The 23,511-nt window shown below is 39.8% G+C and overlaps 2 protein-coding genes across 3 annotated transcripts in view; one reads left to right on the top strand and one right to left on the bottom strand.

Moving 5' to 3' along the window:
- The window catches only part of Tbc1d32 (TBC1 domain family member 32), a 211,048-nt gene that overhangs the window by 59,270 nt on the left and 128,267 nt on the right, over positions 1-23,511 (bottom strand). For both annotated transcript variants that reach the window (XM_027402084.2, XM_027402082.2), the window contains 3 exons: positions 8,054-8,176; positions 6,368-6,476; positions 5,488-5,581 (listed from right to left, as the gene is read on the bottom strand). In XM_027402084.2, coding sequence (XP_027257885.1) covers positions 5,488-5,581; positions 6,368-6,476; positions 8,054-8,176 — 326 coding nt within the window. The remainder of the gene's footprint in view (positions 1-5,487; positions 5,582-6,367; positions 6,477-8,053; positions 8,177-23,511) is intronic.
- The window catches only part of LOC100765805 (male-specific lethal 3 homolog), a 6,428-nt gene continuing 5,310 nt past the window's right edge, over positions 22,394-23,511 (top strand). Inside the window, exon 1 of the mRNA XM_027402085.2 lies at positions 22,394-22,550. The gene's annotated coding sequence lies outside the window, so the exon portion shown is untranslated. The remainder of the gene's footprint in view (positions 22,551-23,511) is intronic.

Genomic DNA, 23,511 nt, shown 5'->3' with positions numbered 1-23,511 from the left:
GTCAAAGGCTGCTGTTGCTAGGTCTAAACAGAAAGAGGACTAATATGAGGCTGACCCATGTACTGAGCTGCAGTGGTGGCGGGAAGCCTAATGATCAGCTCGAAGGTGGGTTCAGCAGAAAACAGTATGAGATATAGATATAGATATGCACTTGAGGAATTCTGCAATAAAACGAAGGATGGGAATGGAACTGCAAATGTAAGAATGGGGGAATTGGGGTTTGGGAAGAAGTTCAGTCAGTAAGGCTGAGTGCAATCTGCAGAATCCACATAAAAAGCAAAGCTGGGCATGGTGGCACACTTGTAATTCCAGCAACTAGGAGGCAAAGGCAGTAGGATGCCTGGAGCTTTTAGGTCAGTCAGGGTAACCTATGTGGCAAGTTCCAGGCCTCATTGAGACCTGCCTCCTTACACACACCCCCATGCTCACACATACAGGGACATATACAAGTGAAAGGTTCAGGCATTATGCTGCCCTGCCCTTGCTACCTGGTAGAATCCACTCAGGCAGTACCCTGGTCAGCCCAGGGTTCCATGGGAACTAAGTCTGCAAGTAGGTGTAGAGGACCCCTTTAGAAAACAGACCCCTTCCCATTTATGCTCTCTCTCTCTGCATCTTCTTCACTCTCTCTCTGCCCCTCTTCTCTCTGCCTCTTTCTCTCAAGACCGGCCATGGCTGTCAGCCATTAACCCTGTTCCTCTTCTCTTTTAGTCTCTCTACTCTGCCGGGCCTATAATAAACTGGTTAATATGTCTCTTAGTCTCATGTCTCATCCTGCGCCCTTCTTCATTTCTAATTTAAACAAAAGAATAACAACAAGAATTGGAACACACGCCTGGGCAGTGGCACACGGCTTTAATCCCAGCACTCAGAAGGCAGAAGCAGGCAGATCTCTCTGAGTTTAAGGCCAGCCTGATCTACAGAGTGAATTCCAGAAAAGCCAGGGCTATTACACAGAGAAATCCTGTCTCAAAACAAATAAAATAAAAAACAACAACAAAAGAATAGGAACACATGTCCAGGGCTCCACTTCATCTTGACTCAAGGTCAGACAGTTCAAAATTGTCCTTAGTAAGTTCCTTAGTAAGTCTTAAGACTTAAAGGTCTAAGGCTTGGCTACTGCAGGATGTTTTGGTCTTGGTATTGGATGTCGTATCGAAATAACAACAGACTTGGTCTGAGGTGTGTTCACTCATAACCCTCAAGGCCGGATAACAGGTGTGGTTACCAAATGTTTGGAAGATTAAGGGAAGAAAGTCTGTTTGCTTCTTATTTATAAATGATAATAGAAGTCTTCTACCATGTCCCCCTTTTGGTTGGTATACTTAAGAATGTTGAAAAATAAACTTGGGGCAATCAGTGACTCCTGACTCCATCCTGTGTCTCTGTCTCTTTCTTGGCGTCTTTACCTGCCCTTTCTCAATCCACACCCCCCCCTCAAGTATGAGGGCAACTCACCTGGATCCTATTGAAGCCCCAAAGACAAGTACATGCACGCGTGTGCGCGCGCGCGAGCACACACACACACACACACACACACACACACACACACACACACACACACACATTTAAATAAATAAATAAACAGTATCCCTTTTGGCTTATATGAAAGATGCAGTTGGGAATTTAGGATTTAAAAGACCCATGTTCTGCCACTGTGACAACATGGGTCAACCTCTAGGACTTTGTGCTTAGTAAACAAAGCCAGGCTAGGAAAGATAGCTATGGCCTGGCCACATTTATTTGTAAAATTTAAAGACTTTGAACTCTTAGAAGTAAACTGGCAAATGATAGTTATGGGGAGCTAAAAGACAAGTTCTGGAGATGTTGGTCAAGAGATACACAATTTAAGTTACAGCAAAGACGCTCCAGAGATCTGTTTGTGACTTGAAAATCAGTAACAAAGGTGTATCCCTGGAAGCCATGGCCACTACAGCCAGGGAATCAGGTAAGGAATTTTCAATCTCCCTCAGGTCCTCCAATTCCAATTCCTCAGTCTTATACCCAGCTTGGTAGCAGAGCACCTGCTGCACTCTCTCCTTCCTCTCTGGCTTCATTCCAAACGACTAAACAGATCTTCTCCTACAGCTTTCCCTTTGTCCCACAAGCCTTTCTGTTCTCCTATAAATTTGTCTCACCTGCCAACACTCAAGGCAGTCTCTCCCTGGAAACCTGCTGGCCATGCAGACCAAGGAATTAGGTTGGCAATCTTCACTCTCCTACCTATCCTTAATTCCAATTTCCCCTTGTCACCCCAAGCCCTGTAGCAGACTACCTGCAGTGTCCTGCTTTGCCTGGCTTCCTCCACTCCCTGTGTCCTCTACAGATTCTCCTGGCAGACCCAGCTGTCTTCCATCCTATAGACCCTCTCAGCACCCTGCTTTTTGGCCAATCCCCATTCCTACTAGTCAGCTCCTAATTCCTAGAACTGGGAGGGGGTGGGAAGGAACTCAAACACTTTCCATGAAAATGTAAACTGGTACAGCCACTATAGAAATCAGTATGGAGGTTCCTCTAAAAACAGAAAACATAACTACCATGTGATCCAGCTACACAATTCCTGAGTACATACTGACAAGAATCTAAGTCAGCATACCACAGAGATACTGTACATCCATTTTTACCACAGCAATATTCGTAAAAACCAAAATACAGAACCAACATAGATACCCACCAATAGAGGAAACAGTGGTATGTATATAGACACAATGGAGTTTTACTTAACCACAGACAGAAACAAAATTATGTCATTTACCTGGAACAGGAGATCTCTATGGTAAGCAAAATACACCAGACAAAGAAAACAAGTATCTTGTTTTATCATATATAGAGAATCTAGCTTCTTTAAAAACACAATTACGTAAAGAGAAAGCTACTTGGAAGAGGAAGGAGACCAAAATGGGAGAAGGAGAGAAGAGAAAGCAAGGGGAGGAATGAAAACTATCACAGCACATGATAGATAGCTATGAACATGTCCTAATGAAGGTAATTCAATTAATACATTTATAAAAAAATCTGTGGCAATTATAAAAGAATACTGATAAAGGCTGAAGGGTGAATTCTATCCAACTATGCTTCGGGTGTCAAAGGTATCATAGGGTCCTCCAGAAAAACAGAATACATTCATTCACACATATATGTATATACTTATCTTTTCTTGCCTGGCTTATTTTTACTCAATATAGTGCACGTGTGCGTACACACACACACACACACACACACACACACACACACACACACAATGTATCATAAGAACTGGCTCAGGAAATTATGGATGCACTGTAAGTTCACAGGATGTAGATCTAAAAAGGAGAGAAAACGAAGAACTTTAAGGAGTGCTGTCACTGGATGTGGAGGATTTTGCAAATGGGCTAAGGCAGGTCATTCAGGCCTGACTGGAGGCCTGTACAGGCCTATGGGCAGTGAAAGGAGCTGATAAGTACTAGAACCACGAGGATGTTCTACAGCATTCCTATGTCCAGCAAAGTGAGAAGTGTGATGATTAGCCAAGAAGGGATGGCAAATAGGTTGGTTCAAGGAGAGAAGAGTTTCGAGAACACCCCTCTAAAAGAACTGGAAAGTAGACTGACCCTGAAGCTCTCTACCACTGCCCGGCACCTTCTGGACAGAACTGGAATCCATTATTGCTCTTTTATAAATCACTTCTGAACACAATAAAAACACACTTCCATGAGGACCGATTCCTAACTATTGATGGATATTTTCATCCTTGGGAAATCTCCATTTATAGCTTATTTTTTAAATTTTCATTACCCTTGTTCAAGTTTTCAAAATATTTTTGATGAAACAAATTAATGAGGGTAGAAGTCAGTCAATAAAACTTACAATGAATCTGTTTTTCAGAAACATAGTAAAGAAATGTTTTTTTCCAACTGAATTTTAGCAAAGAAAACAGTGTTGTAGTATGTCATGGGAGACTGACCAAGAAAAGGTTTGAGGTGCTAGAAAAAAAAAAAAAAACAGACCTTGATATGTTATTTATAATTGATGTGTTATTTATAATTCCCAGGGAAGGTCCCTGTACTCAGTACTCATGAAACATACATTAGGGAAACAAGCATGCAGGTTAGCAAATGTTGAAATCTAAAGGATGAAAAATACATTCTCCACAGTCTGATGGAAAGACTCAGAGCAGAATAGGAAGATGAGAGCAAACACTTGAAAATGGCCTGGGTTCACTGAAGGGTGGGAGTGAGAACGAAAACATCCAAAGGGCACCATCACAAGAGGCTCCTCCTGAAAAAATTCATAATATTACTCCCGAGCCTCTGAAAAAGTAATAGATTTTTGTCATGCAAGAGCGAGACCCAAAACCACAATTTTAAAGTGCATTAAGTGGATGTGAGATAAATCTTTTACAGATGATTTCTTTCTGATGTAAGTCTGATGGCGTTATAAAGGACAGGATGCTGATGAAAGAACTGACTTCTAAACCTAGAGAAAAGTTTGATCGTGGACCCTCATAATTCATGGAGGAATTCCTTGGATTAGGAACTCTTAGCATAACTCTTGGCAGTGCGTGATGCCATCCTTTGTCGAATGTGGATCCTTTGTATGAGCCTCACCTTCTCTCACTGTTGCTTTCACCTTCAAAATTCACACAGAGTTCAAACTCACAGTTCCCTGAATTATAATTTGTTTCTTTAAGTTTTTCTGATGGCTTCTCTTCTAAAAAATGTTCAATTACTCAGAAGATGAATACTAAAGCTATGTTCTTTTTCACAAGATTTTGTTTGATAAGGTAGTTTGATTATACACCATCCTAACAAGCTAATTTGTCTATTTCACTCATGTTAACACTGAATGGCTATACCACTATCCATTCATGATGATTCCTCCAAATGTGGATAAAATTCTTCCCTGTGTAATTAAAATCTTAAGTACATGGGGTTTATGTAAACAGAGCAGTCATTTAAAAAACATTCTAGTGAATAAAGAAAACTTCTACATAGGCAGAATTTAACTAATCAGGAGCTGCTGCTAAGTTTTCTAAAAAACAAAAAGTTTTAAAGATGTATGTATTCAATGTGGATAGGTGTTTTGCCTTTGTGTACCAAGAATGTGGAATGCCCTGGAAGCCAGCAGTGGGAGCCAGAGACCATAGAACTAGAGTTACAGATGGTTGTGAACCACCATGTGGTTGCTGGAAACAGCACCAGGTTCCTCTGTAAGAGCAACAAATGCTCTTGACTTCTGTGCCATCTCTGCAGTTCCTACTAACTCAGGCTTTCACCCAAACATCTACTGCTACTGAACATACTTGTTATACCTTTGCTGTAAGTAATACTTGTTTGGCATCATACAAATACAAATTAAACAAACAGCAGGAGTGAAACATAAAAACTAAGAGGACGGCAATGAATTCCTGCACACATGCTGAGTGGAAATCAACATTAAACTTCCTTATAGTTTCTTTCTCAAATTATAACAAGAGCAATGGAATATCATTTGGTAGAAAAGATTTACCGTGTTTTATGTCAGCACTTTGTGGAACTTCTGACAGATAGCAGTGTGGCAATGGATATGATGAAAACATTGGCCAAGGATATGGGTCATCTCCCTAAAGCACAGAGCACAAGTAACTTTAGGGGTAAGTTAGGATAATGAACTTCACACTTCCTAGAGTACCAGTCATTTAAATTGACATTTTTATTAATGAAATTTTTGTTCAATTATCAAGTTATTTATTATTATAATCCACTATTCCTAAAAGGGAATAAGGAAAATAATAGACATTTTAAATAAGCTAGACTATGATAACTTATTTCGATTTGAACTGATAATGATGGATTTTTTTTCATGAAAGGGAAAACACAATCTTCAAAAGGCCTTATATTCCCTCACCCCAAAATTATTTTTCTTTTGCCAATCATTTCTAGCTCATCTTTCCCTGGGTGAAAGTCACAGGAAGGAAGTTCTTAACAACTACCCTCCATAAGGACCACATACACTACATTTCTCAAAACCTAAATAAATACAACAGTTAGGGGTCATGAACAACCACCCTCCATAAGGACCACACACACTCCATTCTGCAAAACATAAACAAATGCAGCAGTTAGGGGTCATTGAAGAGAAAGATTTCAAAATTCAAATACTCAAGGACACTCATAAGAATGATGAGAATGTAATAAAACAATAATCTACTACTCTTGGACACTCACCAGCAACTCATGAGATCTTGGAGACAACACTACTATTTTATTTTGAATGTGTTTACCTGTTTTGTGAAGTTTGTCAAGCAAAAAAAAATTGAATACTGGTAATGCAGAAACTTGGGAAATGCTATTCAGTGCCACTTCAGTTGAATCCTTCACTTTAAAACATGTCAAAATATTGCACTTACCTTCTCAAGCATCCTTGGAGGCAAAATCCGCTCCAAGGGCCCACCAATGAGATTAATCCTTACAAGAACATGATTTCTCTCCACTGATAGGCCATCAATTATAAAGTCCCTGAAAGAGAATACACATCAATTTTGCTGTCTCTGTAACTGAATATGGTTTGATTTTTAAATCACATCAACAGATTGCAAAGAAGACGAAGAAAACAACAACAATAACAACAAAACAAACAGAAACAAAAGGTATCTGTTTGACACCCACAGCTAAACACTGAGCTGAACTCCTAGAATCCAGTTGCAGAGAGGGAGGAGTGATGACCAAAGGGGTGAAGACCAGGCTGGAGAAACCCACAGAGACAGCTGACCTGAACAAGAGGGAGGTCATGGACCCCAGAATGATAGTTGGGAAACCAGCATAGGACCAACCCAGACCCCCTGAACGTGGGTGTCAGTTAGGAGGCCTGGGCAATCTTTGGGGCTTCTGGTAGTGGATCAGTGTTTAATCCCTAGTACAGGAATGGACTTTGGGAGGCCATTCCATATAGAGGGATACTCTCTCAGCCTAGACACAAGGCCCTGTTCCAAATGATATGACAGACTTTGAAGATTTCCCCCATTGAAGGCCTCACCATCACAGGGTAGCAGAAAGGGGATGGGATAAGGGGTTAGTGGGGGGCAGGGGAGGAGGGGAAGGAGAGGGACCTGGGATTGACATGTAAAACAAGCTCGTTTCTAACTTAAATTTAAAAAGGGGGGAAAGGTATCTACCAGACACATTGGTCATCAGAATATTTATAATACAGAAGGCTACATTCATTTTTTTTGTATCATTACTTCACTGCTATCAAAAAACACTAAGACAAAGATATTTCCTTGATGAATGATACTGTACTTACAGAAATGAGACAGGACAGTGTTTTATTTCCGAAGTAACCTAACCATCTTTAGGAAAACTACTCCTGGGCTACTGAGATGGCTCAGCAGCCACTGAAGGCTAGGTTCACAGCCAAGGAGACACAAGATTCTCCACATTCTAGAGTCGGTGCCCAAGTCAATAGCACACAAGTTGTTGATGAGCAATTCCTAATGCTGCTATTGTTTCCCTTGTATAATCAAACCTCAACATCAAATGAAATATCCTATAACTGTCCATGGCCTGGAGAGGAAGGAGAGGCACTGCTATGTTCTGGACTACAGACACAAGAGCAATGACAGCTGTTGAACGTGTATTCTATAAATGTCAGCCAAACTGAGGTAATGGCAAGTGTGATTTATTAGTAGGAAAATAAAAATGATCAAAACCTCACTTGGCAAATAATCAGAATGCATGATTACAAGCTGACATAATTAGGAAACCAGGGACAGAATGGCTCCAAGAAGGATGTGAAATCAAGCATTTTACTCACAGGGTCATTGTACAAAGTGATGTGAATATAAAAAGTGGTACGACTTTGTAAAAATGAAAGAAAAAGCACTACGACAAAAGGAACCAACGTTAAATATAGAGCACTCTCCAAAAACATTTATCCTTATCTTCCTGTGACATTCATGCTTTAATGGTTTTTTACTTAAATGCAGTAATTCAGATGGTATAAAAATTATACAGAAAAATAGTTTCAAATCATTTGAAAGGCAAACTGCTGATAGTATCATCCTAATGCCACCTTTTGTTTTGTTTTGTTTCCTGACCTGTGGTTCTCAGAGGTCTCAAAGGTATTTTCTTCCTGAGCATGTAGTAACATGTTGGATACTTGATACTGAGCCTCCAATAAGAGAAGAGCATCCAGGTCACAGCATACCACACTTAATAACCTACATGAGAAGAAAAATAACAGTTACGTGAAGTACAGGGGGGACATTCTTAAGATTTTACAGTAATACCTGTAAGAACGTCTAAACAGTCATTTCCAGCTTGTTTTTACTTCAGACATTCTCACCCCACAGCCCAGATCAGCCTGGAACTCACTCTGCAGCAATCCTCCTGCCTCACCTTTGCAAGTGCTGGGATGAGAGGCATGAGCTCCCAAGCTGAACTCTCAGATTTATTTTTTAAATATTTAGATTTGTAATCTCTGCTTCAGAAGTTATCCTTAATTTTTAATCCAGACTTTTCAACCTTTATCTATAACATCATGAATATGAGAACACTCTGCTTAGTGAGGCTCACGGTGGGCACCTATAGTCCTAGCACTTGGGAGGCTGAGACAGGAAGATTGCCACAAATTCAAGGTCAGTTTGTAATATAGAGGATCCTGTCTCAAAAAAAAAAAAAAAAAAAAACAGAAATCACCACAAATACAGTTCATTCTTCTCAACTGTTATTTGAAGATTCATCAGGAAATATTAACAAATCCATTCAAACTACAAATGACCATAAAGTTCCTTTCAATAATTAATTACAGAAGGAATGATGGAACAGTAATTTCACCTCTAATCTAAGACATGTTCACTAAATAAAATGGCAGTGTTAAAGTGGCAGTATCAAAATTGATTTTCTGGAAATGAAAAGCTTAGAATATGAAATGGAAGCTTCTGAAATCAGTGCCTCACTCAACACTCATCAAAGTTTGCTCTTTCAGCAGATGGGAATTAACACAGAGACCCACAACTGAATCACATGCAGAGAATGAGAGACTATGGAGTACTCAATTCTAAATGGGATGCCTTTATCAAAGCCTTCCCCCTTCAAGGCTCAGGGATCTATGGAAAACAGGAGGCAGTAAGAGCCAGTGAGAGCCAGTGGCGATGGATGACTCCAAGGAAGCAGTATCTTCTAGACACAACAGACTGATGACATACATGTGAGCTCACAGAGATTGTGGCAGCATGCACAAAACTTATACAGGTTCAAGCCAGACAGAGTCCCAGCACTGACAGGGGGAAGTAGACATGGACTCCCACCTCAACCAAGTTATGTGCAATTGATATCCACTAGCAAAAGGGAAACCAGTTTTCTCTGATGACATGTCATTGGGTATATCAACCACATTTCAAGGTAGGCCTCATACCCAGGCATACTTGGCCAACACAAAATGCAAAAAGGACCCCATTTTGTTTGTTTTGTTTTGGGGTTGGGAGTTAGGGTGTTTTGTTTGTTTGTTTGTCTTGTTTTTAATTATCTGTTTTAGATCTTTGGGGCTTTTTTGTTTTGTTGTTTTGTTTTTTTGGAAAGAGAGGAAGAGACAGAACATGAAGTTGGTTGTGTAGAGAGAAAGGGGAGAGCTGGAAGGAGGCGGGAAGAAGGAAAGAATATATACCAGATTCCCATGATCTCTAAAAAGCTTTTGGCCAGGGAGGTAACCAAAGCTTCCCAAAATATTGATGTATTATGGCTGATATGGGGAGGTTCACTACACTGTCACTACCTTTTCATGTCTTCAGAAATCATATGAATTTCAGATTCTGGCACAATTACATGTTTTACCTGTTCAAAGCTTTCATAAAGATTTTTATTAAAGATAGCTATTTGATGACATTGTCTTGATCCTGGCTACAACTATTCAAAGATATAAAACCAAAGCAAGATCCAACCCAACCATTTAGAAAAATATTCCACCCAACTTACAGAAATCAAGAGATGCTGCTACTGTTTAGGTTCAATACAGATGGAAGCAAAGGGAAGAATAGATATCTAATGAAAACCTGAGCTGCTCAAAACCAAAACCACAGAAAAAGGAGAAAAAGAGTACACAAAAGACAGTTTTAAACACAAAGCAAGCTCAAGATCAGCCAACGGAAGTTAGAAAAAAATAGTATATAAAGGGGTTAAAGAGATCTGCAATGGGGGAAAGGCTCTTCTCATGGGGACTTGAGTTGAATCACCAGAGCCTACATAAAAAACAAAAACAAAGAACAAAGCAAAAAAAAAAAAAAAAAAAAAGACAGCTCAGTGTAGTTTCGCCCACAGCATGGTGAGGCCTGGAGACAGAGAACTAGAATGGCATCCTTGTAAAAACCTTGACAGGAGCTCCATTATGAGAGTCTGTAAAGGGAGTGCTGCCATGTACAACATGGCAGGAAGCCTGAAGAAGAGAGAGAATCTTCCCCCAAACTTGTCTGACTTGCACAGGTTTTCATAAGATGTTGGTAAGTTCTCTATTATGTGATTTGATCTGTCACAGTCTTTGGGCCAAGAAGCTAGCTACAGGGTAAGACTATATTTATCTTACACATGGAGGGGTTGGGGGAGGCTGGGTTTGTCTTCCCACCCATCCATATGCACTAACCTTCCCAGCAGAGGCCTGTCAACTGCGGAGGCATGTGGTTAAGAGGCAGGTAGAAGAGGGTCTGTAATCTAATATGGGAACTCCTACTGGACTGAAGATGAGTAAAAGGAAGAATCAAGGATGATGGAAGATGCTATGTCAAACAAGCAAGAGGAACTTGTCACCAACAAACACACACACACACACACACACACACACACACACACACACACACACACTCACACACACACTCACACACACACACACACACACACATACACACTCACACACACACACACACACACACACACACACACACACACACACACACACACACACACACACACACCAAAATAAAAAGATTTAAGCAGAAACTAGCCAACCTTTTTATTCTTCCAGCCCTACTAAATCACTGACTTGATGATGAAAATGACCATCAATGGCTCTCTAAAATAACATGGTGTGATTCATGTGAATTGGAGCAACTCTTTTTACGAACAAATTCATAACTCATTAGATAATGAAGAATTAAGAACAACAGATGATGTAAGATTTTTAAAATCATGCAAACACCAGTCGTGGTTCAAAGTTGAAAAAATTAACTACATAATAAATCAAAAGAAAGTCATACTCAGCCAGATACAGCTTATTATGGGGAGAAAATGGCAAGTGTATTATTAAAGTCTGTCTTGATGTAATTCATGACATGAATACACAACTGAGCAAAATCATGTCATCATTTGATAAGCTTCCCATTAGGGTCTCAAGAAGACAAAGCAGTCCACCCTCTCCCATTTTTAAGAAAAGGGGGCACTTTAGTATTTTCAAAGGTCTAAGAAATTACAAGCAAGAATATTTTGCTGTGAAACATAGATGAAGTAATATTGGTGGCCTAAGAAGGGCTCTAGTGCAGGCTCCGATAAGCCAGATTATCCCAGGTTCTGGCAAGATCTATCGGCCTTCTGCCAAGCCCAGCTAATAGTGTATAGGAAAGTCTTGGGGAAACCAGATGAGTATGAATATTCCCCACCACTTCCATTTCACACTAAAAAGTGGGAACATGCATTCACAAGACAGAAAATAATGTTAAAAGCGAATAAACTCAGGTCAGCCCATAGAAGCTCCCCTCCTTCCACCTTCTGCAAGGAACCTCATGGCTGGTTTCTAAAAAGAAAGAGCAGAGGCCATGCCTGATGCACCCGTGGTGCTGAATTTTATTAATTCTGACAGATAAACATCTAAAGAAGGGGCACAGGATAGCTATGATGACCCAAGGACCATCTGTATGTTCTCGTGTGTGTGTGTGTGTGTGTGTGTGTGTGTGTGTGTGTGTGTGTGTGTGTAACTATGTATATATATTCAATTTATAGAGGTGAGTGGTTTTCAGTGTGTGTTATCTTCCAGAACAAACAGACAAACTGGCATCATCAGATGTTACAGTGCTTACGGTGATTTGGCAAATGAAACACAGAGATTATTAATAAAGTTTTAACTTCCCAATTAGGAAACTGCAACTCAAAGGTAGAGATAACTTTGGCTGCAATTACAGAATATTCTGAAATTAGGCAGGGGCAGATGTGTACAAGTAAGTTAGGATTGTATTATCATACTTAGGTAAGACAGTGGTTTAAAGTAGGATACTGGAAGGGTTAACTTAATGAAAGAGTATCTTTGTGGAAGACATACACAGGTCTCACCAATCCCGTGCCGCTCTGCGGTTGAGTGCAGAATGTACCTTTAATCTCCCTCTAATCAGCTGAGTATGTTAGAGAGATGATCTGAATGGTATGTTGAGATGTAGTGTTACATAGCTTAGGACGTGTCCCCTGCACATGCTACCTGCCCATTAGTCATGCAGTAACTGCCTTGGTTGTTAGATCAATTGTTGGGTATCACAGTGCCTATGCTGAAGCAACATTTACAGAGTAGCTTAACTGAGTTCATTCACATTTCATCTCAGCAGATAGGTATGATATCTAATCTTACATTATTACAAGAAGAACGGTCAGGGAGGCACAATGGAGTGCTTTCAGAGAAAGATAATATTCAAATAAAGCTTAGAGTATACTATTAGTACTCAATCTAACTACTGTTAATCTCTTATAGTTAATTTACAAATAAAATATCATAGCATAAAAAAGTATAGTATATAGGCTTTATTATTATGCAAAACTCGATGTATTCACTGTACATCAGCCCATGAGGTAAGATGGAGGGAACCACAGTAGAAACCACAAAGTCAATACGTAAGCAACTAAAAGTATGATCCTGTCCTTCAGTTGATAAGAAGAAAATAACTAGAAATTACAGGAAAAAATTTACACATACACATGGGCACATGTGTACTTATATGTACATATATGAGAATTATGTAGGGCAGCCAGTAGAATAATACGTTGAAAATTCAATACATTTACATTTTAAATTTTATGTGGCAAGAGAAAATCAGAAAGTAAGCAAGATAGTTTTGTTTTGAACTTTTTTTTATTTGAATTAGAGACAGGATTTGATTTACATGACAAACTCAGTTCCCTTCTCCCACCCATCCTCTCCTACCAATAGACTCTGATGACACCCTATGGAAGGCCTTACCCCCCACAACTAAAACACTATCACATGTCCTTTCCGCTCCCCCTGGATGGTGAGGCCTTCCATAGGGTGTCATCAAGAGTCTATTGTATCCTTTGGGATAGGACCTAGGCCAACCCACGTGTGTCTTGGCTCAGAGCGTATTCCTCTATATGGAATGGGCTCCCAAAATCCACACCTGTGCTAGGGATAAGAACTGAACTTCTACAGGAGGTCCCGTAGATTTCCGAGGTTTCCTCACTGAAACCCATGTTCCTGGGGTCTGGATCAGTCCCATGCTTGTATCCCAGCTATCAGTCTGGGGAGCAAGAGTTTTTTAGGTCAGCTGTTTCTGTAGGTTTCACCAGCCTGGTCTGGACCCCTGAGCTCTTCACTCGTCCTTCTCTGAATCTGGGTTCCAGTTCAGTTTGGTGATTATTTGTGGGTATCTGCTTCTACTTCCACCAGCTGCTGGATGCAGGCTATATAGGATGGCATATAAGTTAGTCATCAATCTCATTATCAGGGGAGGGCATTTAAGGTAGCCTCTCCTCTGTTGCTTAGATTGTTAGCTGGTGTCATCTTTGTGAATCTCCAGATATTTCCCTAGTGCCTGATTTCTCTGTAAACTAAAAATGTCTCCCTCTATTATGATGTCTCCATTCTTGTTATCATCTATTCTTCCCCTGACTCAACCTTTCTGCTCCCTCATGTCGTCTGTACCCCTCCTCTTCTCCCCTTCTCATTTTCTTAGCTCCCTCCCCCTTCTTCCCGTGCTCCCAATTTGCTCAGCAGATCTTGACCCTTTCCCCTTCTCCAGGGTCTCTCTTGGGGGTCCTCCTTGTTTATTAGCTTCTATTTTATTTTCTCTATCCATTCTACCGTTGAGGTGCATCTAGACTGCTTCCAGTTTCTGGCTATTACAAATAGTGCTGCTATGAACATCGTTGAACAGATGTCTTTGTTATATGAATGTGCTTCTTTTGGGTATATGCCTAGGAGTGGAATTGCTAGCTCTTGTGGTATACTGATTCCCATTTTCTTGAGGAGTCACCATACTGATTTCCAAAGTAGCTGTACAAGTTGGCACTCCCACCAGCAGTAGAGAAGTGTTCCCCTTTCTCCATATCCTCTCCAACATGAGCTGCATTGGTGTTTTTGATTTTAGCCATTCTGACAGGAGTAAGATGGTATCTCAGAGTTGTTTTGATTTGCATTTCCCTGAAGGCTAAGGATGTTGAACACTTTCTTATGTGTCTTTCAGCCATTTTAGATTCCTCTATTGAGAATTGTCTATTTAGTTCTGTACCCCACTTTTTAATTGGATTGTTTGGTGTTTTGGAAAGTAGCTTCTTGAGTTCTTTGTATATTTTGAGATCAGCCCCCTGTCAGATGTGGGGTTAGTGAATATCTTTTCCCAGTCTGTGGGCTGCCATTTTGTCTTGCTGACTGTGTCCTTTGCCTTACAGAAGCTTCTCAGTTTCAGGAGGTCCCATTTATCAATTGTTGACCTCAGTGTCTGTGCTACTGGTGTAATATTCAGGAAGCAGTCTCCTGTACCAATTAATTCAAGGGTATTTCCCACTTTGTCTCCCAATAGGTTCAGTGTAGCTGGATTTATGTTAAGGTCTTTGATCCAAGCAAGATAGTTTTGAATGAACAAAGGTCTTTCCTTATCACTACTGGTAACTCAGTACAGAAGTATAACCAAAAAAAACTTGATACTTAAACAAAGATAAGCAAGAATATCATTGAATAAAATAGGAAGTTTAAAAAGACCTTTGACTTGTCTGAGAATTATGTGACCACAGACAGACACACATGCACACATACATAAGTAATTGTTTTACATGTTGTATGAATTGCTAACAACAGCCAAAATAGGAAAGACTTTAAATATACTTTTAATGGAACAATATATAGCCAAAACTTGGCATACTTATATAGTGGAATAGTATATGATAATTATACTATAAATACATGTAATGCTAATTTTAATAACAATGCTACATAGAAAAAGCCAGAAATGACAGGATATATAGGCTATGTTATCATTAACATAAAGCCCATAAAGCAACAAACTAATATGTTCTTTAGGAATGCATGTCTAGACAATAAAATATTAAAAATATTGAAGTACCATAAAAAATCAAATAATAGAACCATTGGGGGAAAATAAGTAGTCATGAAAAAACAAAGTATAATAGTACTAGCAAATCTTCCTTGATTAGTATTGCATGGGTAAGTTGTCTATAACAATTTATTAAACTGTATGTTTAAATGTTATTTAATAATTATATTTTAATATTTCATTAAAAACAAGTGTTATGCTACAGTGGCTAATGAGGAAGAGTATATCATTATAGCCATAGGAAGCATAAATGCATATGTGACTCGTAAACAGATGCTGAATACTAATGGGAGAGTACACTTTAATGATGATGCATACAGATTCTTGCCAGACTGGATATCAGCTAATGCCATTTGCTCCTTAATTATGCATTCATCTAACAAACAAATCTTAATGGCTCACTAATTATACCATCGTATTTGTATAAAACAGCAGCTAGACTAAACATAGAAGGAAATAGCACTTGAGTAAAATAATATTATTTTTGTCAATGTGCTATTAAATCTAAGTTAACAAAATAAATAAAAGTATACATTATTTTAATAGTCTCTCTGTTTACCAAGCCAGAAAAATGGCTAGCAAATACATTTCAAATCTTACATATGAGATTTATAAACAACAAACCATCAGGTTTGATTTTTGTTCAACCCAATTCAAATGGGGTGGGGTGCTTCTTTTACATTTAAAGCAGCAATGTTATATTCAGAAATATTCCTTCAAGAATGAGATTCTGTCAAAACAACAACAAAACTATTCCAAAGAAATCCATCAATTACTTTTCTTAAATCCAAAGTCACTAGTAAATCATAAAAATTTTCAGAACTTCTTTGAATACAAAAAATACAAAAAAAATTTAAGTAAGTTTACATAATGTTATCAACAGCAAATTAAACTTAAGTCTTAGAAGAGCGTACATATATGAGTAGTGCTAATAGGACTAGAAAGAGACTGCTGCCCCCACAAAATCTCTCAGACAATGTCTTACTAGGTCACTTTTGTCAAGAGAAACTTCGATATGCCAGAAGGCAGACAGAAACTAAGCAAAACCCATAGTTATTAATGTATTCTCTATCTCGAACAACACAAAGAAGGGTACAAGTAAGAAACTACATTGTGACCCAAGGGTTCCCAAGAAGCCAGACAGTCTAGTACTCTTGAGACTGTAAGCTGTTGAATGATGGTGATAAACACAGAAGAGCTTGTTGCCTATAGAAAATCTTTTTCAAGCACAGCATGGGACTAAACATGGAGGATTCAAATGCTTTTGTCACTAGGAATGCATCTGGAAAGCCCAGTAAGTAAAAGGGCTAACCTCAACTGAATCACTGTTACTGACAACATCCCAAAATGCCTGCTCACCTCATCTTGGGTACCAAAGGCTGCTTCCTCATCTCCATTAGGCACTGCAGCACCTGTAAAGGACAACTTTTTTTTTTAATTTATTTATTTATTTACTATGTATACAGTGTTCTGCCTGCATGTATGCCTGCAAGCCAGAAGAGGGCACCAGATATTATTATAGATGGTTATGAGCCACCATGTGGTTGCTGGGAATTGAACTCAGGACCTTTGGAAAAGCAGGCAGTGCCCTTAACTGCTGAGCCATCTCTCCAGCCAAGAGGACTACTTTTTACACAGTTCTCAACATCATTATCATTTTTTTCTCCCTACCTGCCAAAGGTTGTCCTTTTATATTAAAAAAAAACAAAAAACAAAAAACAAAAAACCAGAAATCCCTAAAGTACATTCCAAAACAAGACAGTCCCAATTTAAGAGCCATATTTATACCTACTGGAAAGGAAGGGAGAAATACCAGGTGTCAATGAACAGCCAAGAGGTTTTCCTAAGTCTTCTTGTGAGTGCAGAAGTTACTCACATCTTTATTGTTGCTATCAAAACCCTCACAAAAACTCTAAAAACAGATACATGCTGCATTAAACAAACTTCTCATACACAACTGGGGCACTGGGATTTCTGTCTGCTCCTGCAGTGTTAAGTTTCCCTATGCTCAGTTATAATGTATAACATAACACATTTGCTCATTATGTGCAATAAAATACATTATTATATAAACTCTCTTTACAAGAATGCATCAGCATAGTATATATAACTGCACTGCTGACTTGGTCAATATGCATACCAGGAGGTATGTGCTTCCACCTAGTATGGATACAGTGCAGCTACCATATTTTCTAAACTTAGTGAAAGAAAGACTCAAATATGTAAGATGCCATCAGAAAGGACTTTTCTAATGTTAACATAATAGTAAGTGAATGAGGAGGAAGTACCTCCCTCTAAACGGTTTAACTACTAAATGGTATGAGATTCTACCATCTCAGTAAAACTTCCAAATAATATTGGCAGGAGATGTCTACATAGTAATCCTAAAATGTTTTATAAGGTGCTGAATCTACTAGTGTTTTTCACCAAGGCAGCAAGCAGCATGATGTGTAATTTTTGCCTCTTTGAGCTTTGGGAGCGGCAGGTACTATTTGTACATTACTCAGAATTACTTGACAACTCTGCCAGTTCTGTGATCCAGGGCAGAAATAAAAGCTGAATCTCAGTCTGCACTTCCAACAAGTCCATCATTCGGGCTTTTAACCCAGTAAACTCAACACTACTCCTCCTTTCAGTGGCAGACTGAGGACTACAAGAGCGTCTGGCAAAATGAACTGCAAGAACTGCACACAAACTCCTAGAATTTTGGAGTAAATCCAACTGCTTTGTTGTTGTTGTTGTTTTTAGTCCCATTTTGTTCTTATTTTGATAAAAATAACTGCAAGCTCCCATGGGGGGGGTCATTCTGTCCATCACACCATTTGGGCAGACTCAAGGGGAGCTGAGGAAAAGGTGACCTATCACAAAAGGGATGATTTTGTCTCCTTTACTGAGAATTCATGTATGACAAAGTTATTTTTTCAATTGCCCTGCTCAGTGCTTGAAATTCTACATCATTACAGGGGTCTCTGGGTTCCTTGACTAGGCTCAGTTTTAGTTTGTTGGTTTGTTATTACTTTTTCCTTTGTGATTTCTTTCTAAGACTTTTACTTCTAGTAAATAAGAAAGGCACTGATTGCTACAGGGTTAATTTCAAATCCTTCTTCCTTACTCAAAGTGTTTATTACTTCTTAGTTTTCTGTAGTCTTTCAAGATCTCTTAAGTATATGATTACTTTATCTTCAAGACCAACCATGTTCATGAGAATTAATATTCAAAACTGCCTATATTGCCAAGAGTTATCTCTGGATCCAGATAACCCCCCTAGAAATTTCAATGACCTTCTTTGATGGGGGGAAGTCTTTCTGTGTATATGTTTGTCTTATTGGTTGATAAATAAAGCACTGTTGGCCAATAGGGAAGCAAGATAGGTGGAACTAGGAGTCGAGAAGGATTCTGGGAAATGTAGGAAAGGTAGAGAGTTGCCATGTGATCCCAGGAAGGCTGGCGCATAAGGCCGGCATCCTCTGTAAGATAAGACCTTATAAAAATATATAGATTAGTAGTTATGGTTGATAAGACTGAGATACCAAATAAGGAATCCTAGTCATTGGCCAACAGCATTGTAACTAATATTAATCTCTATGTGTTATTTTGGGGCCCTAATGTGGCAGCAGAATTCAGGCAGCTGGTGGAAAGAGTTATGATTACACTTCTTCCCATTAAAATCTGCACAAAACTGCAAGCAAACCACCATAAAATCCAAATGTACCACTCCTAGGAATATATCCCAAAGAATCTAAGTCAGTAACAAGTAAAACTTGTCCATCCATCTTTACTGAAACATTTACAACATTCAAGTCATGGAACCAGCTTCACCCATCATATGTTAACAAATAAACAGAAAAGAAATGTGGTATGAATACACAATGTGGAGTTTTCATCAGCCCTTAAAAAAGGGAAACTATGTTGTCTGAAGGAAAATGGATGCAACTAGAATCTCTTGTTAAATAAAATAAACTAGACTCAGAAACAAAACCAAAAACCCAATGAGTCACATGTTTTGTCTTACAAGTGGATCCCACATTAAGGGGAAGAAATAAGAAGGTATAGGTATAAATATAGTCAAAGCACATGATACACTTAAATCAAAATCTTCATAAAACTCTTCAATAGACCAGGTGGTGTGGCGTACACTTTTAATACCAGCACTCAAGAGGCAGAGACAAATGGGTTTCTGAAAGTTCAAAGCCAGCTTGGTCTACAGAGCAAGTTTCAGGACAACTAGGACTGTTACACAGAGAAACCCTGTCTTGAAAAAAAAAAAACAATAAATAAATAAATAAATAAATAAATAAATAAAAACTAAATATAATGAATACACCGAGAGAAATTTGGATTGTTCTCAGGGAACCTGCTATTTACTTTTCCATTGATCTTCTCTTTTTATTTTTCATTTACTTTGTTATTGACAATTTCATATAGGTACATGATATAATCCCATTACTCCTTTACCTCACTCTCCATCCTATCAATCCTCCCTTATGCCTACCAGTCCCTTTCCTAGACTCATGGCTTTTGTTTTGTGATTCATTGAGTCTAGTCCATCTGTGTGCCCACAGCTTTGGAAATATCAACCTACCTTAAGACCCCACAATACAACTTTTGGGCCTATACCCAAAGGAGTCACTCTCATACCACAAGGACATTTCTTCAACTATATTCATAACAACACTATTTGTAATAGACTGATCTTGGAAACAACCTAGATGTCCCTCAACCAAAGAATGGATTAGGAAAATGTGGTACATTTACACAGTGGGAGTACTCTCAGTAGGAAGAAACAATGACATCCTAAAACTTTCCGGCAAATGGATAGAACTAGAAAAACATCCTGAGTGAGATAACCCAAAACTAGAAAGACAAATATAGTATGTACTCACTCATAAATGGATACCAGACATAAAGCAAAAGGAGAAGTAGGGGGAGAGGACGGAGGGGATTGGAATATAAAAAATAAATTAATAATTTGAAAAATACATTAAAAACAAGGTTATCAGAAAAAAAAAAAAAGTTCCCCTCTTTGGTCAAAAGAGCTGCAGTTGCAGGTGTAGCACACAGTAACATCTATGAGCCAGACTTAGTCATTTTTCTCCTGTAGCTAGAGAAAGTTTCCCATAAATCAGAGATTATGCTTCACATATAATTCACATGTTCATAAAATTTACTGTGTTCTTAGTCAGTTTAACTTTATCCTTCAAAAGTGTCACTTTCTTTTGATAGCAGAGGTAACGTGTACACTGAAGATCTGACTATGTTTCTGGCAGGTTCTTTTTTGTCCCAGCCGTCTCCAAGAAGAGAGTGGGCAGACAGCAAAGATACAAGTAAGAAGTACTCTGTAAATTCGGAATTAACGCCGGGCGGTGGTGGCGCACGTCTTTAATCCCAGCACTCGGGAGGCAGAGGCAGGCGGATCTCTGTGAGTTCCAGACCAGCCTGGTCTGCAAGAGCTTGTTCCAGGACAGCCTCCAAAGCCACAGAGAAACCCTGTCTCAAAAAAACCAAAACCAAAAACAAAACAAAAAAAATCGGAATTAACAACCTTTAAATGGGATAAAGGCACTTAAAAAGGATCACCAAGAAGGACATACACAAAAGGGGTTTGAATTCCCAATAGCAGTGGGATGGTTGCTGAGAGCCATTATAGGGAAGAAGTGTTAGAGCTCTAGGTAGGGTCTATAGCTCAAAATTCTCAGGAGGCAGAGGTGTCAGCTGAGAGCAATCCCTTGAAGAGCAAGTCTGCAAGTCATGGGTAGCAAAACACCTTGAAGGCTGGAGCTGTGGGATGAATCCAGGGGTGGGGCCATGGGGCTTGGAGACTGGTAGCAGCAGCAGAGACAAATGTCCTGCTAGAGCTGTGCTGGCTAGCTTTGTAACAACTCTGTACCAACTGTAGTCATTTTGGAGGAGGAAACCCCAATTGTGAAAATGCCTTCAGCAGATTGGCCTGGGGGCAAGCCTCGCAGGCATTTTCTTGATTGATGTTTGATGTAGGAGGGCCAAGGAGAACAAGCCAGTAAACAGCACCCCTGAGCTTCAGTTCCTGCCTCAGGGACTTTGATGTGGGAGTGGAAGGTAAATAAACCCTCTTCCAAGTTACTTTATGGTCAGAGTGTTTTAGCACAGCTAATTAAGCTCAAAACCAGGCAGAGCATGGCTTTCTTCAAGAATGAAACAGAAATTAGTCTCTCTATTGGATGGGTACTGGAGGCTGGCTCCTGGTGCTTCCTGACGGAGGACGAGACTTGAGTATTAAGATCTTTTCCCAAGTCTGTGCCTTGTGAGTCTTAAAGACAATCTTCCCTCTATGATGAGCAATCTGGCCAGGACCAAGGTTCTGAAGTCTGCTGGTCCCCCTGGGGCCCAGATCCCTGATGGAGCCAGGATATACACTCTGAAACCTTCCCTTCTCTTCTTCCATTGGCTCATGCAACAACTGACTCTGAGGCCCTAGAACATCCAAATACATAAGGTTGCCAGGGTGCCAGCTTAACTTGATTGGCTGGATGCAAGTATGCAAATAAAATGAAGGAAAAAGGATTGATCTAGTCAGGGCTATCAAAATGGTAGGGGGAGGGGAAGAAGCCCACACCAGTCCTCCTCCAACTAAAAGTGGCCAATCAGGTTCACCAGTCTCTCTCTCTCCCCCGCAGGTACAAAAGAGTCTAAGGAAGTCACTGTTTGTTCTTGGTTGCTATGGTGACCTTGGCAGCCACCTGCTGCTTCTCCCACCCACCTACCTACACTGCTTTGTTCAGCCAGGCATTTAGAGCTTCAGCCTCTTTTGTTTCTTTTTGTTTCTTTTTTCTGAGGCTGCTGCTGTACTACAGCCTACCAGGAGAGGGCTCTATAGTCTCTTTGCCCCTAAGGTTTGAGCCTCCAGGTCGGGAAGCTCCCTGGAGATTGGGGGTGACAAGACTCCCAACATAATTGTGTTTTAGAAAATAAAAACGCACAGTATCCTTCTACTAAAAATGGAACTCATTCTTTTCCTTGGCTGTCTGGCTCTTCGGGGGAGGATTTGATGAACCAGTCCTCTAGTCAGCCATTTCCACCAAACTGAAACATTTCCTCCGGAGGTGGGGAGAGGCGCTAAAGATTCAGGAAGTAAACCAGACAAATCCGGTGAAAACTGAAACTAACAAGATTCTCAAGGTCCCCACCCCCACCTCCACCTCCAAGGTCGCAAAAGCAGTCTGGAGTGAGAAGGGACTGCGATTGGCCAGGAGTGCTGTGGGAAGCAGCCAAGGTGCAGTTTTCCGGAATCCTCCTCCAAATTGAGGTAGGCTTTTCAGAGATGCAGCTGCCTTTGAGCTTGCAGACTCCTCTAACCCTGCACACCAGAGGGTTCCTGCATTTACCAAGTTGGACTTTGGTGGTCTTTGACGATGCTCTGATACCAGTACTCGATGTCAGCTTAGTTTTCTAGAAAAACTCACAGGACAGACAGTCCTGAAGGGTATTCTAGAGTACCTCTCCCATATGTAGAAATGCAAAAGTTCTCCTTATATCACTGAACCAACAAATAAGGTAACAACTGTAGCTACAGGACCAGTTATCTAGACCCCTTAGCAACTCCAATACATATTTAATACAACTCACCAGGAACTCAAACCCACAAAACCCAGCTTTAGACACAGGACTGAAGGTAAGACAGAGGACCCTAAACAGACAAGTCTCTCTGAATAGGAAGCAAAAGGTAGATATAATGTAGGAAAGTGAAAAATACTAGATAAAACTTAAGAGTTAAATGAAGCTGTGAAAACCATACTAGCCATGCTTGTCTCTGCAAAGTATTTCTATAGTACCTACCATCACGGGATGATAAAATTAATACAGCGGTGTGCATGCACAGGCACGTGTGTCTGCATCTGTGTGTGTGTGTTGTGTCTAGGATAATGGTTATGGGAACCTCAGCAAAGCATGGGCTGGGCATTACAGTCTCTGGAACTAGTAAGCCCAGATACAAATTGGATTGCGGCCATCAGTGGAGAGACTTATTGGGGTATATAAACTTTTCAGTAATATCTTCAGAATGGTTTACTTTCTCTGTGCCCTATTTGTGTCAACTTTAAAGGAGCCTGAAATTAAGCAACCTAAGGGAACTGTTCCAAAATGAAGTGACTTAAACTAGAATCAATGCATGTGCCTCAGACTTCATGGCTTTGTGTGTGACAGTATCAGGGAAGGAATGCTTCATGTTTTGGGATAGTCTCAACCTACTATAGTAGAAGATACCTACA

The sequence above is a fragment of the Cricetulus griseus genome, chromosome 2, assembly GCF_003668045.3.
Source record: "Cricetulus griseus strain 17A/GY chromosome 2, alternate assembly CriGri-PICRH-1.0, whole genome shotgun sequence".
NCBI classification, from domain to species: Eukaryota; Metazoa; Chordata; class Mammalia; order Rodentia; family Cricetidae; genus Cricetulus; species Cricetulus griseus.
The sequence above is the reverse complement of the archived record's forward strand: the minus strand, read 5'-3'. Positions and strand labels throughout refer to the sequence as shown.